We start from the raw sequence: 14,777 nt of genomic DNA, 5'->3' as shown, positions 1-14,777 counted from the left end.
TGTCACCCCTATCCTGCCACTCCTATGTGTCACCTCCATCCTGCCACCTCCCTCCTGCCACCTCCCTCCTGCCACCCCATCCTTGTCATCCCATCCCTGTCACCTCCACCCCTGTCACCCCATCCCTGTCACCCCATCCCTGTCACCTCCCTCCTGCCACCCCATCCTTGTCATCCCATTCCTGTCACCTCCACCCCTGTCACCTCCCTCCTGCCACCCTCATCCCTGTCACCTCCACCCCTGTCACCCCATCCTGTCACCTCCACGCCCCCGTCCCTGTCACCTCCATCCCTGTCACCCCATCCCTGTCACCCCATCCCTGTCACCCCATCCCTGCCACCTCCCTCCTGCCACCTCCCTCCTGCCACCTCCCTCCTGCCACCTCCACCCTCCCATCCCTGTCCCCGCGGTTGTCACCAGGGTGCTGAGCGTGTCCGTGTCCCGTGTCTCGGTGTCCCTGTGGCGGATCCGGAGCCAGCGCCGCCGCCGCAGGTTGTGACAGGGCTGTCCCTTGCGGTGCCACCCTGCCAGGGGACTGCCATCGTCCGTGCCCAGCCCGTACTGCCACCCTGAGAGCAGGGGACAGCTCCTTCTGTGTCACTGTGTCACTGTGTCACTGTCACCGTGTTCCTGTCACCCTCACCCCTGCCACCGTGTCCCTGTCACCGTCCTTGTCACCGTGTCCCTGTCACCGTGTCCCTGTCACATTCACCCCTGCCACCGTGTCCTTGTCACCGTCCTTGTCACCGTGTCCCTGTCACTGTGTCCTTGTCACCATGTCCCTGTCACCGTGTCCCTGTCACTGTGTCCTTGTCACCGTGTCCCTGTCACATTCACCCCTGTCACTGTGTCCTTGTCACCATGTCACTGTCACTGTGTCCTTGTCACTGTGTCCCTGTCACCGTGTCCCTGTCACCGTGTCCCTGTCACATTCACCCCTGTCACTGTGTCCTTGTCACCGTGTCACTGTCACTGTGTCCTTGTCACCCCAGCCCTGTCACCCTCACCCCGTCACTGTGTCCCTGTCACCGTGTCCTTGTCACTGTGTCCTTGTCACTGTCCTTGTCACTGTGTCCTTGTCACTGTGTCCTTGTCATCATGTACCTGTCACTGTGTCCTTGTCACCCTCACCCCATCACCGTGTCCTTGTCACTGTGTCCTTGTCACCGTGTTCTTGTCACCCTCACACCGTCACCGTGTCCCTGTCACCCCATCCCTGTCACCCTCATCCCTGTCACGTGTCCTTGTCACCGTGTCCTTGTCACTGTGTCCTTGTCACTGTCCTTGTCACCACATCCCTGTCACTGTGTCCTTGTCACTGTGTCCTTGTCACTGTGCCCCTGTTACTGTGTCCCTGTCACCCTGTCCCTGTCACTGTGTCCCTGTCACTGTGTCCCTGTCCCCCCTGCCCCTGTCACCCTGCCCCTGTCACCCTGTCCCTGTCACCCTGTCCCTGTCCCCCCACCCTGCTGTACCCACCGGTGTCCCCCCCTCACCGTCCTCATCCATGTCCCCCTCGGTGTCCACGTGCCAGTCGCTGGTGACGCTCCAGCCCTGGGGACACGCCACCTCCTCCTTGGGTGGCACCGCCTGTCCGTCCTGCAGAGCCGGGCGCGAGCTGAGCCCCGGGGCTCCGGTGTCCCCCCCAGTGTCCCCCCCGGTGTCCCCGGTGCTGTTCCGTGTCCCCCCCGGTGTCCCCTCCGGTGTCCCCGGTGCTCCCGTGTCCCCTCCCGTGTCCCCTCCGGTGTCCCCGGTGCTGTTCCGTGTCCCCCCCGGTGTCCCCCCCGGTGTCCCCGGTGCTCCCGTGTCCCCTCCCGTGTCCCCTCCGGTGTCCCCGGTGCTCCCGTGTGCCCTCCCGTGTCCTCTCCGGTGTCCCCGGTGCTCCCGTGTCCCCTCCCGTGTGCCCTCCCGTGTCCTCTCCGGTGTCCCCGGTACTCCCGTGTCCCCTCCCGTGTCCTCTCCGGTGTCCCCGGTGTCCCCGTGTCCCCTCCCGTGTTCCCTCCCGTGTCCCCTCCCGTGTCCCCGGTGCTCCCGTGTCCCCTCCCGTGTTCCCTCCCGTGTCCCCTCCGGTGTCCCCGCCGCTGTCCCGCACTCACCGAGTCGGTGCTGCCGGTACCGGCGGGGCTCCAGCTCCCTCCGGGCTCTCTCCTCTGAGTCTCGTAGAGCTCCTCCAGCACCGCGCTCACCGCGGGCTCGGGGCGCGGCGACACCCTGGGGACACCGGGGGACACCCTGGGGACACTGGGGGACACCCTGGGGACACCGGGGGACACCCTGGGGACACCGGGGGACAGCGCGGGGGACACCGGGGGACACCGGAGGGGATCCCTCGCCCCCCGCTCACCTCGGCGGCCGCTCCAGGCTCCAGGGCCCGGCCCAGCGCCAGCCCGGGGGGGGCCGGAGCTGCCCCGGGGGGGGCCCGGAGCTGAACGCGGGGAGCCCCAAAATCTTCCGGGGCCCCCAATGGCCCCAGAGCCGCGTCTGCTCCTCGAGCTGGGGAGGGGACACGGGCTGCGCTCAGGGGACAGCCTGGGGGGCTGGCCCCTCCCGGGGTGTCCCCATGTCTGTCCCAGTGTCCCCTCCCCGGGGCTGGCCCCTCCCGGGGTGTCCCCATGTCTGTCCCAGTGTCCCCTCCCCGGGGCTGGCCCCTCCCGGGGTGTCCCCGTGTCTGTCCAGCTGTCCCCTCCCCGGGGCTGGCCCCTCCCGGGGTGTCCCCATGTCTGTCCCAGTGTCCCCTCCCCGGGGCTGGCCCCTCCCGGGGTGTCCCCATGTCTGTCCCCATGTCCTGCTCTCTGTACCCCTGTCCCCCTGTCTGTCCCCATGTCCCCATGTCCATCCCCATGTCCCCCTGTTTGTTCCCATGTCTGTCCCCATGTCCCCATGTCTGTCCCCATGTCCCTCTGTGTGTCCCCATGTCCCCATGTCTGTCCCCATGTCCCTCTGTGTGTCCCCATGTCCCCATGTCTGTCCCCATGTCCCCATGTCCCCACCGTCTCACAGTAGAAGCTCAGGCTCCACCCGAGCAGCTGCTCCAGGTCTCCGCTCTCACCCACCCTGTCCCCATGTCTGTCCCTCTGTGTGTCCCCATGTCCCCATGTCTGTCCCCATGTCCCCATGTCCCTCTGTCTGTCCCCATGTCTGTCCCCATGTCCCCATGTCCCTCTGTGTGTCCCCATGTCCCCATGTCCATCCCCATGTTCCCATGTCCCCATGTCCCTCTGTGTGTCCCCATGTCCCCATGTCTGTCCCCATGTCCCCATGTCCCTCTGTCTGTCCCCATGTCCCCATGTCTGTCCCCATGTCCCTATGTCCCTCTGTCTGTCCCCATGTCTGTCCCCATGTCCCCATGTCCCCATGTCCCTCTGTGTGTCCCCATGTCTGTCCCCATGTCCCCATGTCCCCATGTCCCTCTGTGTGTCCCCATGTCCCCATGTCTGTCCCCATGTCCCCATGTCCCCATGTCCCCATGTCCCCATGTCCCTCTGTGTGTCCCCATGTCCCCATGTCCCTCTGTCCCCATGTCCCCATGTCCCCATGTCCCCATGTCCCCATGTCCCCATGTCCCCATGTCTGTCCCCATGTCCCCATGTCTGTCCCCATGTCCCCATGTCCCCACCGTGTGGCAGTAGAAGCTCAGGCTCCCCCCGAGCAGCCGCTCCAGGTCCCCGCTCTCGCCCACCCGGCCCAGCCACAGCCGGAGCCGCACCTGGGCCTGGCTGTCCCCGCAGCCCTGCGACAGAAAAGTGTCACCGAGGGGGGGACACAGGCGGGACACGGGCGGGGACATGGGGGGGACATTGGGGGACAGAGAGGGGACATTGGGGACACTGGGGGACATGGAGGGGACACTGGGGGACACTGGGGGGCACCTAGGGACACCAAGGGGACACCGAGGGACACTGAGGGACACCAAGGGGACACCAGGGGGACACTGAGGGGACATGGAGGGGACACCCAGGGACACCAAGGGGACACTAAGGGTTCACTGAGGGACACCGAGGGACACAAAGGGCTTGTGGGGACACCAAGGGGACACCAAGGGACACCAAGGGGACACCGAGGGACACCCAGGGGACACCAAGGGACTCCAAGGGGACACCAAGGGGACACCCAGGGACACCCAGGGGACACCCAGGGACACCCAGGGAACACCCAGGGGACACCCAGCGCTCCCACCAGGAACAGGGTGAGGATCCTCCCGCAGAGGCGGCCGCAGGCGCCGGGGCCACGCGGGGAGTGCAGGACATCGGTGGCGGCCACGCGAGCCGAGGCCACCCGCCGCTGTCCCCTCACCAGCCACAGCTGCACGTCGGGGACACCGGCCTGGGGCTGCGGGGACACGCCGCGTGACACCCCGAACCGGCGCCGGATTGGCGTTTATCCCAAATCCCGGGATTTTGTTCCCGAACCTCGACGGCCAGCGCGGCCACGCGTCGCAGCCAGCCCCGAGCCGCCGTCCCCAAGGCGTCCCCGCGTAATTCCGGAATTTTCTCGGGGTCCCCCTCGGCCAAACGCCGCAGCTGCCGCAGGAGGAGCCGCCGGGAGCCGCGGAGCTGCTGGTCCAGCGCCGTCACGGCGGGCTGAGCCTCCAGCCAGCCCAGAGCGTCCCTGCAGCGCCCCAAAACAGCCCCGAATCGCCCCAAAAACACCCCGAGAGCAGCGGTTCCACCCCTAAAATCCCCTCGGGTTTCCCATCAAACGCCAAAAAACCCCGCTAAAAACCTCATTCCCACCCCGAAATGCCCCAAATTCCCCCAAACTCGAGGGGTGGCCACGTTTTTCCCCCCCGAGGATTGGCGGATTTGGGGTTTTTGGGGTTTTTGGGGGGCTCACGTGCAGTCCTGGGCCAGCTCCCGCAGCAGCCGCGCCCGCACGGACCCGGACGAGCCCCCGCGGTGCTGCTGCAGCTCCGCCAGGTTCCGCTCCTGGAAACGGCCCCAAAAGCGGCCCCAAAAGGATTCGGGATCAATCCCACCCCCAAAGTGACCCCAAAAGGATTTGGGATCAATCCCACCCGGATTTGGGATCAATCATGCCCCCAAAGCGGCCCCAAAAGGATTCGGGATCAATCCCACACGGATTTGGGATCAATCCCACCCCCAAAGCGGCCCCAAAAGGATTCGGGATCAATCCTGGCCCCAAAAGTGGCCCCAAAAGGATTTGGGATCATTCCCACCCGGATTTGGGATCAATCCCACCCCCAAAGCGGCCCCAGAAGGATTCGGGATCAATCCTGGCCCCAAAAGTGGCCCCAAAAGGATTTGGGATCAATCCCACCTGGAATTGGGATCAATCCCACACGGATTCGGGATCAATCCCACCCCAAAGTGTTCCCACATGGGTTTGGGATTGATTGCACCCCAAAAGCGGCCCCAAAAGGATTTGGGATCAATCACGCCCCCAAAGCGGCCCCAGAAGGATTCGGGATCAATCCTGGCCCCAAAAGTGGCCCCAGAAGGATTTGGGATCAATCCCACCTGGAATTGGGATCAATCTCACCCCAAAATGTTCCCACTCGGATTTGGGATCGATCCCACCACAGATCAGGGATCAATCCCACCACAGATTTGGGATCATTCCCACCCGGATTTGGGATTGATCCCACCCGGATTTGGGATCAATCCCACCACAGATCTGGAATCGATCCCACCCGGATTTGGGATCATTCCCATCGGGATTTGGGATGGATCCCACTGGGATTTGGCATGGATCCCACCCGGATTTGGGATCATTCCCATCGGGATTTGGGATCGATCCCACCAGGATTTGGGATGGATCCCACCGGTATTTGGGATCATTCCCATCGGGATTTGGGATGGATCCCACCAGGATTTGGGATGGATCCCACCAGGATTTGGGATCATTCCCATCGGGATTTGGGATCGATCCCACCAGGATTTGGGATGGATCCCACCCGGATTTGGGATCATTCCCATCGGGATTTGGGATCATTCCCATCGGGATTTGGGATCGATCCCACCAGGATTTGGGATGGATCCCACCCAGATTTGGGATCGATCCCACCCAGATTTGGGATCGATCCCACCAGGATTTGGGATAAATCCCACCCAGATTTGGGATCATTCCCACCGGGATTTGGGATCTATCCCACCCGGCTCTCACCAGCCGCTGTCCCAGCGCCCGCAGCAGGTTCAGGCTGTCCCAGCGGTGCCCGGCGTCCTCCCAGTGCGAGGTGACAGCGGCCACCGGCTTGTCCCCAAACCACGGCAGGTAGTGGTGGAGGTTCCCTAAATTCGGGAAAACCGGGAAAAAAAAAATCGGGAAAATCGGGGTCAGGACGGATTCGGTGGGGCCAGTGAGGGGCAGCTGCGATTTCCCCCGGTCCCGGTACCCCCCCGGTCCCGGTGTCCCCCCTGACCAGGTACCCCCCCGGTCCCGCCTCCCCCCTCCGGTCCCGGTACCCCCCAGTCCCAGTTGCCCCGGTCCCGGTTCCCCCCCGGTCCCGCTGCCCCCCCTAGCCCTGGTACCCACCGGTCCCGTTGCACACCGGTCCCGGTACCCCCCGGTCCCGTTGCACCCCCGGTCCCGGTACCCCCCCGGTCCCGGTACCCCCCCCGATCCCCCTGCTTCCCGGTCCCGGTACCCCCCCCCCCGGTCCCGGCACCCCTCAGTCCCGGTATCCCGCGTTCCCGGTATCCCCGGTCCCGGTACCCCCCCGTTCCCGGGTCCCCCTGACCCCGGTCCCGGTTCCCCCCGTCCCGGTTCCCCCCGTCCCCGTCCCCCCTCGTCCCCGTACCCCCCGTTTCCGGTACCCCCCGTTCCCGGTACCCCCCATTCCCGGTACCCCCCCGGTCCCGGTACCCCCTGACCCCGTTCCCCGTTCCCCCGGTCCCGGTTCCCCCGGTCCCGGTTCCCCCGGTGCCGGTTCCCCCCCGGTCCCGGTCCCCATCTCACCGTCGCACCGGGGCCGTTCCGGGGCCGTGGCGGCCGCGGCTCCGCCGATGCCCAGCTCGAGGCTCAGGGGTTCGGGACCCGCCGGTACCGAGGAGACCGAGTAGAAAACCCCGCAGAGCCCGAGCTGGCAGCGGGGCAGGCGGCTCTGCCGGAGCGAAAACCCCAAAAACGCCTTTTTTGGGGAAAATTGGGGTGGGACGGGGGGGAAGGGGAGTGGGGCAGGGGGAATGGGGACGGGGGGATTTGGGGTGGGACGGGGGGGATTTGGGGTGGGACGGGGGGATTTGGGGTGGGACGGGGGGATTTGGGGTGGGATAGAGGGATTTGGGGTGGGACGGGGGGATTTGGGGTGGGATAGAGGGATTTGGGGTGGGATAGAGGGATTTGGGGTGGGACGGGGGGATTTGGGGTGGGATAGAGGGAATTGGGGTGGGACGGGGGGATTTGGGGTGGGACGGGGGATTTGGGGTGGGACAGAGGGATTTGGGGTGGGATAGAGGGATTTGGGGTGGGATAGAGGGATTTGGGGTGGGATAGAGGGATTTGGGGTGGGACGGGGGGATTTGGGGTGAGACAGAGGGATTTGGGGTGGGATAGAGGGATTTGGGGTGGGACAGAGGGATTTGGTGTGGGACGGGGGGATTTGGGGTGGGACGGGGGGAATTGGGGTGGGACGGGGGGATTTGGGGTGGGATAGAGGGATTTGGGGTGGGACGGGGGGATTTGGGGTGGGATAGAGGGATTTGGGGTGGGACGGGGGGATTTGGGGTGGGACGGGGGGATTTGGGGTGGGATAGAGGGAATTGGGGTGGGATAGAGGGATTTGGGGTGGGACGGGGGTATTTGGGGTGGGATAGAGGGATTTGGGGTGGGACGGGGGGATTTGGGGTGGGACGGGGGGATTTGGGGTGGGACAGGGGGAATTGGGGTGGGATAGAGGGAATTGGGGTGGGACGGGGGGATTTGGGGTGGGACAGAGGGATTTGGTGTGGGACGGGGGGATTTGGGGTGGGACGGGGGGATTTGGGGTGGGACGGGGGGATTTGGGGTGCAGAGGTGTCCCCGTGTCCCCGTGTCCCCACCTGCGCCCGCTCGGCGTCCACGGGGGCGAGGGGCTCGCGCTGGTGCCGGGCCGGGGTCCCCGGGTGGGAGCAGAGCTCCAGCAGCAGCCGGCCCCGGTAAACCGGCCCCGAGCCCTGGGAACGAGCGGGGGGAGTCCCGCGGGCACCCCAAATGTCCCACCGGCACCCCAAATGTCCCATCGGAACCCCAAATGTCCCATCGGAACCCCAAATGTCCCACCGGCACCCCAAATGTCCCATCGGCACCCCAAATGTCCCACCGGCACCCCAAATGTCCCGCGGGCACCCCAAATGTCCCATCGGAACCCCAAATGTCCCATCGGAACCCCAAATGTCCCACCGGCACCCCAAATGTCCCATCGGCACCCCAAATGTCCCACCGGCACCCCAAATGTCCCGCGGGCACCCCAAATGTCCCGCGGGCACCCCAAATGTCCCACCGGCACCCCAAATGTCCCGCCGGCACCCCAAATGTCCCATCGGAACCCCAAATGTCCCATCGGAACCCCAAATGTCCCATCGGCACCCCAAATGTCCCGCCGGCACCCCAAATGTCCCATCGGAACCCCAAATGTCCCATCGGCACCCCAAACTCCCCGTTTTCCCCCCAAAACTCCCCGTTTTCACCCCAAATCCCCCGTTTTCACCCCAAACTCCCCCTTTTCACCCCAAATTCCCCGTTTTCCCCCCCAAACTCCCCGTTTTCCACCCCAAATCCCCCGTTTTCACCCCAAACTCCCCGTTTTCACCCCAAATCCCCTGTTTTCACCCCAAAATCCCCGTTTTCACCCCCAACTCCCCGTTTTCACCCCAAATTCCCCCTTTTCACCCCAAACTCCCCGTTTTCACCCCAAATCCCCCGTTTTCACCCCAAACTCCCCGTTTTCACCCCAAATCCCCTGTTTTCACCCCAAATTCCGCGTTTTCACCCCAAATCCCCTGTTTTCACCCCAAACTCCCCCTTTTCACCCCAAACTCCCCGTTTTCACCCCAAATTCCCCGTTTTCACCCCAAATCCAGCTCCGTACCCGGGCAGCGTCGGGCCGGGGGCCGTACAGGGGGACAAAGCTGGGCCCGAAGGACGGGAGGAAATGGGGGGTCCCCTCTGGGGGCAGAGAAAAGGGGATTTGGGGTTTGGGGTTTTGGGGTGGGGTTCGGGGTGGGGTTTTGGGCTGGGGTTCGGGGTTTTGGGTTCGGGGTGGGGTTTGGAGTTCGGGGTTTGGGGTTCGGGGTGGGGTTTGGGGTTCGGGGGGGGTTTTGGAGTTCGGGGTTTGGGGTTCGGGGTGGGGTTTGGGGTTCGGGGTGGGGTTTGGGGTTTTGGGCTGGGGTTTGGGGTTCGGGGTTTGGGGTTCGGGCTGGGGTTTGGGGTTCGGGGTGGGGTTTGGGGTTTGAGGTGGGGTTTTGGGCTGGGGTTCGGGGTTTGGGGTTCGGGGTGGGGACCCCAAAAAGGGAGGGTCCCGCTCACCCTCGAGCTCCTCGGGCTCCCGGCAGATTTGGGGCAGCCTCAGCGTGGCCCTGGCCAGGGTTTTGTTCCGGCACGAGCTGGAGGGGGGACAGGGCAGGGGTACCCCAAAACCCGGGGGTGTCCCCAAAACCCGGGAGTGTCCCCAAAACCCGGGGGTGTCCCCAAAACCCGGGAGTGTCCCCAAAACCCGGGGGTGTCCCCAAAACCCGGGGGTGTCCCCAAAACCCGGGAGTGTCCCCCAAAACCCGGGGGTGTCCCCAAAACCCGGGGGTGTCCCCAAAATCCGGAGGTACCCCAAAACCCGGGGGTGTCCCCAAAACCCGGGAGTGTCCCCCAAAACCCGGGGGTGTCCCCAAAACCCGGGGGTGTCCCCAAAATCCGGAGGTACCCCAAAACGTGGGGGTGTCCCCAAAACCCGGGAGTGTCCCCCAAAACCCGGGGGTGTCACCAAAACCCGGGAGTGTCCCCCAAAACCCGGGGGTGTCCCCAAAACCCGGGGGTGTCACCAAAATGTGGGGGTGTCACCAAAGCCGGGGGCGTCACCAAAACCCGGGGGTGTCACCGAATCCACGGGTACCCCCAAACCCCCCGGGTACCCCCAAACCGGGGCTCTTCCCAAACCCCCGGGTACACCCAAACACCAAGGGTACCCCCAAACCCCCCGGGTACCCCCAAACAGGGGCTATTCCCTGACCACACGGGTACCCCCAAACCCCCCGGGTACCCCCAGACCCCCCGGGTACCCCCAAACCCCCCGGGTACCCCCAAACCGGGGCTGTTCCCAAACCGGGGCTGTTCCCAAACCTTGGGCTGTTCCCAGACCCCTCGGGTACCCCCAAACCCCCGGGTACCCCCAAATCGGGGCTGTTCCCAAACCCTGGGCTGTTCCCAGACCCCTCGGGTACCCCCAGACCCCCGGGTACCCCCAAACCCCCCGGGTACCCCCAAACCGGGGCTCCCCCCTCACCCTCGCAGGATTTCCAGCAGGATCTCGTCACAGACCGGGGGCAGCTGCGGGCAGAGAACAGAGCCCAGCGTGGCTGCGGGAACAGGGGAGGGTCCCCCCCCTTTTTTTGGGGTGCCCCTTTTGGGGCTGGGGGCGCTCCTCACCCGCAGGGGGAACGACAAAACCTCGTTCCACTCGGGGTTGGCATCGAGGGGCACCCCGCGGGTGCAGAGCTGCGGTGGGGACAGCGGTGAGACCCCAAAAGGAGCCTCAGAGCCCCGGGGTACCCCAAATTCCCTGTCCGAAACCCCACATTCCCTCAAGGCACCCCAAATTCCCGGCCCGGAACCCCAAATTCCCGGCCTGGAACCCCAAATTCCCGGCCTGGAACCCCAAAATTCCCTTCCCAACACCCCAAATTCCCTTCCCTGAACCCCAAATTCCCCCCCCGGAAGCGCAAATTCCCTTCCCGGAAGCCCAAATTCCCTTCCCTGAACCCCAAATTCCCTGGCTGAGACCCCAAATTCCCTTCCCTGAACCCCAAATTCCCTTCCCGACACCCCAAATTCCCTTCCCGACACCCCAAATTCCCCCCCCGGAACCCCAAATTCCCTTCCCGGCACCCCAAATTCCCTTCCCGACACCCCAAATTCCCTTCCCGGAACCCCAAATTCCCTTCCCGGAACCCCACATTCCCTTCCCGACACCCCAAATTCCCTTCACTGAACCCCAAATTCCCTTCCCGGAACCCCAAATTCCCTTCCCTGAACCCCAAATTCCCTTTCCAACACCCCAAATTCCCTTCCCTGAACCCCAAATTCCCTTCCCGACACCCCAAATTCCCTTCCCGGAACCCCAAATTCCCTTCCCGGAACCCCAAATTCCCTTCCCGGAAGCCCAAATTCCCTTCCCGACACCCCAAATTCCCTTCCCGGAACCCCAAATTCCCCCCCTGGAACTCCAAATTCCCTTCCCGACACCCCAAATTCCCTGTCCAGAACCCCAAATTCCCTTCCCGACACCCCAAATTCCCTTCCCGGAACCCCAAATTCCCTGTCCCGCACTCACGGTCCTGCCGGCGAATCCGACCCGCACCGAGACCTTCACCGATCCCTGGCACGGCCGCGCCGGCTCCACTGAGCCGGGATGGGGGAGCAGAGACATTTTGGGGGGGTCCCCAAACTCACCCCCCACCCCAAATTCCCTCCCCCCCACCCCCCCCCAACCCCCGGTTCCCGCCCTGCAGCGAGCAGGGGGTCCCCAAATCCACCCCCTCCTCAAATTCCCGGTGTTGCTCCTCTGTGACGGGCGTGAGGTCCCCAAATCCCCCCCGTCCCAACCCAGACCCCCCTGAGCACCCCAAATCCCCCCTGAGCACCCCAAATCCAACCTGAGCACCCCAAATCCCCTCTGAGCACCCCAAATCCCCTCTGAGCACCCCAAATCCCCCTGCCCCACCCCAAACCCCCCCTGCCCCACCCCACAGCAGCTCCTCGGCGCGGAACACTCGGACGCGCAGGGTGGTCCCGCAGGTCGCCACCCGCAGCAGGTTGGAAGCCACATCCTGTCCCCTCTCCGGCACCTCCGGCTCCTTTTGGGGTGACAATCCCGGGAGGGGGGTGACAATCCCGGGAGGAGGGGTGACAATCCCCGGGAGGGGTTTTTGGGGTGACAATCCCCGGGAGGGGGGTGACAATCCCCGGGAGGGGGGGTGACAATCCCCGGGAGGGGTTTTTGGGGTGACAATCCCCGGGAGGGGGGTGACAATCCCCGGGAAGGGGGTGACAATCCCCAGGAAGGGGGTGACAATCCCCGGGAGGGGGGGTGACAATCCCTAGGAGGGGTTTTTGGGGTGACAATCCCCAGGAAGGAGGGTGACAATCCCCGGGAGGAGGGGTTTTTGGGGTGACAATCCCCGGGAGGGGGGTGACAATCCCCGCGAAGGGGGGGTGACAATCCCCGAGAGGGGTTTTTGGGGTGACAATCCCCGGGAAGGAGGGTGACAATCCCCGGGAAGGGGGGTGACAATCCCCGGGAGGAGGGGTGACAATCCCCGAGAGGGGTTTTTGGGGTGACAATCCCCGAGAGGGGTTTTTGGGGTGACAATCCCCGGGAGGGGTTTTTGGGGTGCGGGGGATGGCGGGGCGCTCACCGGGGCGCTCTCCCCGGCGCGGCGCACGCGGAGGCTGAGCTGGAGGAGCCCCTGCGAGCGGCCGTCGCGGTGCTGGGGGTGCTGGAGGCTCAGCCACTTCCAGCTCAGGCTGCGGCCTTGGGGACACCGCGGGGACACCGCTGGCACCCCAAATTCCCGGCCAGGAACCCCAAATTCCCAGCCTGGAACCCCAAATTCCCGGCCAGGAACCCCAAATTCCATATCCAGAACCCCTAAATCCCGGCCCGGGACCCCAAATTCCATATCCAGAACCCCAAATTCCCGGCCCGGGACCCCAAATTCCATATCCAGAACCCCAAATTCCATATCCAGAACCCCAAATTCCATATCCAGAACCCCAAATTCCCAGCCCGGGACCCCAAATTCCATATCCAGAACCCCAAATTCCCAGCCTGGAACCCCAAATTCCATATCCAGAACCCCAAATTCCCAGCCTGGAACCCCAAATTCCATATCCAGAACCCCAAATTCCATATCCAGAACCCCAAATTCCCGGCCCGGGACCCCAAATTCCATATCCAGAACCCCAAATTCCCAGCCTGGAACCCCAAATTCCCGGCCAGGAACCCCAAATTCCCAGCCTGGAACCCCAAATTCCATATCCAGAACCCCAAATTCCCGGCCCGGGACCCCAAATTCCATATCCAGAACCCCAAATTCCCAGCCTGGAACCCCAAATTCCATATCCAGAACCCCAAATTCCCAGCCTGGAACCCCAAATTCCATATCCAGAACCCCAAATTCCCAGCCTGGAACCCCAAATTCCATATCCAGAACCCCAAATTCCCGGCCAGGAACCCCAAAATTTCGTATCCAGAACCCCAAATTTCATGTTTGGAACCCCAAAATTCCCAGCCCGGAACCCCTAAATTGTGTCACCCGGAATGTGTCACCCTGAATGTGTCACCCAGTGTCACCCAGTGTCACCCCGAATGTGTCACCCCAAATGTGTCACCCCGAATGCATCACCCTAAATGTGTCACCCTAAATGTGTCACCTCGAATGTGTCACCCTGAATGTGTCACCCAGTGTCACCCTGAATGTGTCACCCTGAATGTGTCACCCAGTGTCACCCAGTGTCACCCAGTGTCACCCTGAATGTGTCACCCTGAATGTGTCACCCCGAATGTGTCACCCAGTGTCACCCAGTGTCACCCTGAATGTGTCACCCCGAATGTGTCACCCAGTGCCACCCAGTGTCACCCAGTGTCACCCAGTGTCACCCCAACGCTCTCCTCACCTGGGGCAGAGTAGACGGTGCCGATGTCGAGCTGTGGGAACGGCAAAGGGGGTGAGTGCAGTGACACCCCAATCCCAAATCCCAAATCCCAATCCCAAATCCCAAATCCCAATCCCAAATCCCAAATCCCAATCCCAATCCCAAATCCCAAATCCCAAATCCCAAATCCCAAATCCCAAATCCCAATCCCAAATCCCAAATCCAATCCCAAATCCCAAATCCCAAATCCCAAATCCCAAATCCCAAATCCAATCCCGAATCCCAAATCCCAAATCCCAATCCCCCATTCCCAAATCCATTCCCAATCCCAAATCCCAAATCCCAGTTCCCAAATCCCAAATCCCAAATCCAACCCCAAATCCCAGTTCCCAAATCCCCCATTCCCAATCCCCATTCCCAGTTTTCCTCACCTGGAAGTCGCCGATGACGGGTTTGATGCAGGCGTGGGGTGAACGGAGCACCTGGGACAGGGACGGGGACGCGGCTGGCCCTGCGTCCGTCTGTCCGTCTGTCTGTCTGTCTGTCTGTCCGTCTGTCTGTCCGTCTGTCTGTCTGTCCGTCTGTCTGTCTGTCCGTGTGTCTGTCTGTCTGTCCGTCTGTCTGTCTGTCCGTCTGTCTGTCTGTCCGTCTGTCTGTCTGTCTGTCTGTCTGTCTGTCCTGTCTGTCCTGTCTGTCTGTCTGTCTGTCTGTCTGTCTGTCCGTCTGTCTGTCTGTCTGTCTGTCTGTCTGTCCTGTCTGTCCGTCTGTCTGTCTGTCTGTCCGTCTGTCTGTCCGTCTGTCTGTCTGTCCGTCTGTCTGTCTGTCTGTCCGTCTGTCTGTCTGTCTGTCCGTCTGTCTGTCTGTCTGTCTGTCCGTCCGTCCGTCTGTCTGTCCGTCTGTCTGTCTGTCCGTCTGTCTGTCTGTCCGTCTGTCTGTCTGTCTGTCTGTCTGTCCGTGTGTCCGTGTGTCCGTGTGTC

The 14,777-nt window shown here is 63.3% G+C and overlaps 1 protein-coding gene across 1 annotated transcript in view; it reads right to left on the bottom strand.

Annotated features, from left to right (window-relative positions):
- The window catches only part of FER1L5 (fer-1 like family member 5), a 38,236-nt gene that overhangs the window by 20,659 nt on the left and 2,800 nt on the right, over window positions 1-14,777 (bottom strand). The window contains exons 8-27 of the mRNA XM_088068206.1: window positions 14,232-14,282; window positions 13,822-13,852; window positions 12,561-12,676; window positions 11,888-11,999; window positions 11,477-11,544; window positions 10,573-10,641; window positions 10,430-10,473; window positions 9,463-9,539; window positions 9,026-9,102; window positions 7,998-8,111; window positions 6,916-7,060; window positions 6,124-6,248; window positions 4,834-4,925; window positions 4,410-4,608; window positions 4,177-4,329; window positions 3,617-3,730; window positions 2,345-2,493; window positions 2,097-2,211; window positions 1,497-1,599; window positions 418-569 (exon numbers count right to left, since the gene is read on the bottom strand). Of these exons, the coding sequence (XP_087924332.1) occupies window positions 418-569; window positions 1,497-1,599; window positions 2,097-2,211; window positions 2,345-2,493; window positions 3,617-3,730; window positions 4,177-4,329; window positions 4,410-4,608; window positions 4,834-4,925; window positions 6,124-6,248; window positions 6,916-7,060; window positions 7,998-8,111; window positions 9,026-9,102; window positions 9,463-9,539; window positions 10,430-10,473; window positions 10,573-10,641; window positions 11,477-11,544; window positions 11,888-11,999; window positions 12,561-12,676; window positions 13,822-13,852; window positions 14,232-14,282 (2,106 nt within the window). The remainder of the gene's footprint in view (window positions 1-417; window positions 570-1,496; window positions 1,600-2,096; window positions 2,212-2,344; window positions 2,494-3,616; window positions 3,731-4,176; window positions 4,330-4,409; window positions 4,609-4,833; window positions 4,926-6,123; window positions 6,249-6,915; window positions 7,061-7,997; window positions 8,112-9,025; window positions 9,103-9,462; window positions 9,540-10,429; window positions 10,474-10,572; window positions 10,642-11,476; window positions 11,545-11,887; window positions 12,000-12,560; window positions 12,677-13,821; window positions 13,853-14,231; window positions 14,283-14,777) is intronic.

Source organism: Pseudopodoces humilis, chromosome 30, assembly GCF_049639895.1.
Source record: "Pseudopodoces humilis isolate 2021_Gansu_Grassland_sample_001 chromosome 30, ASM4963989v1, whole genome shotgun sequence".
NCBI classification, from domain to species: Eukaryota; Metazoa; Chordata; class Aves; order Passeriformes; family Paridae; genus Pseudopodoces; species Pseudopodoces humilis.
Note: the sequence above shows the minus strand (reverse complement) of the source record. Positions and strands in the feature narration are given on the sequence as shown.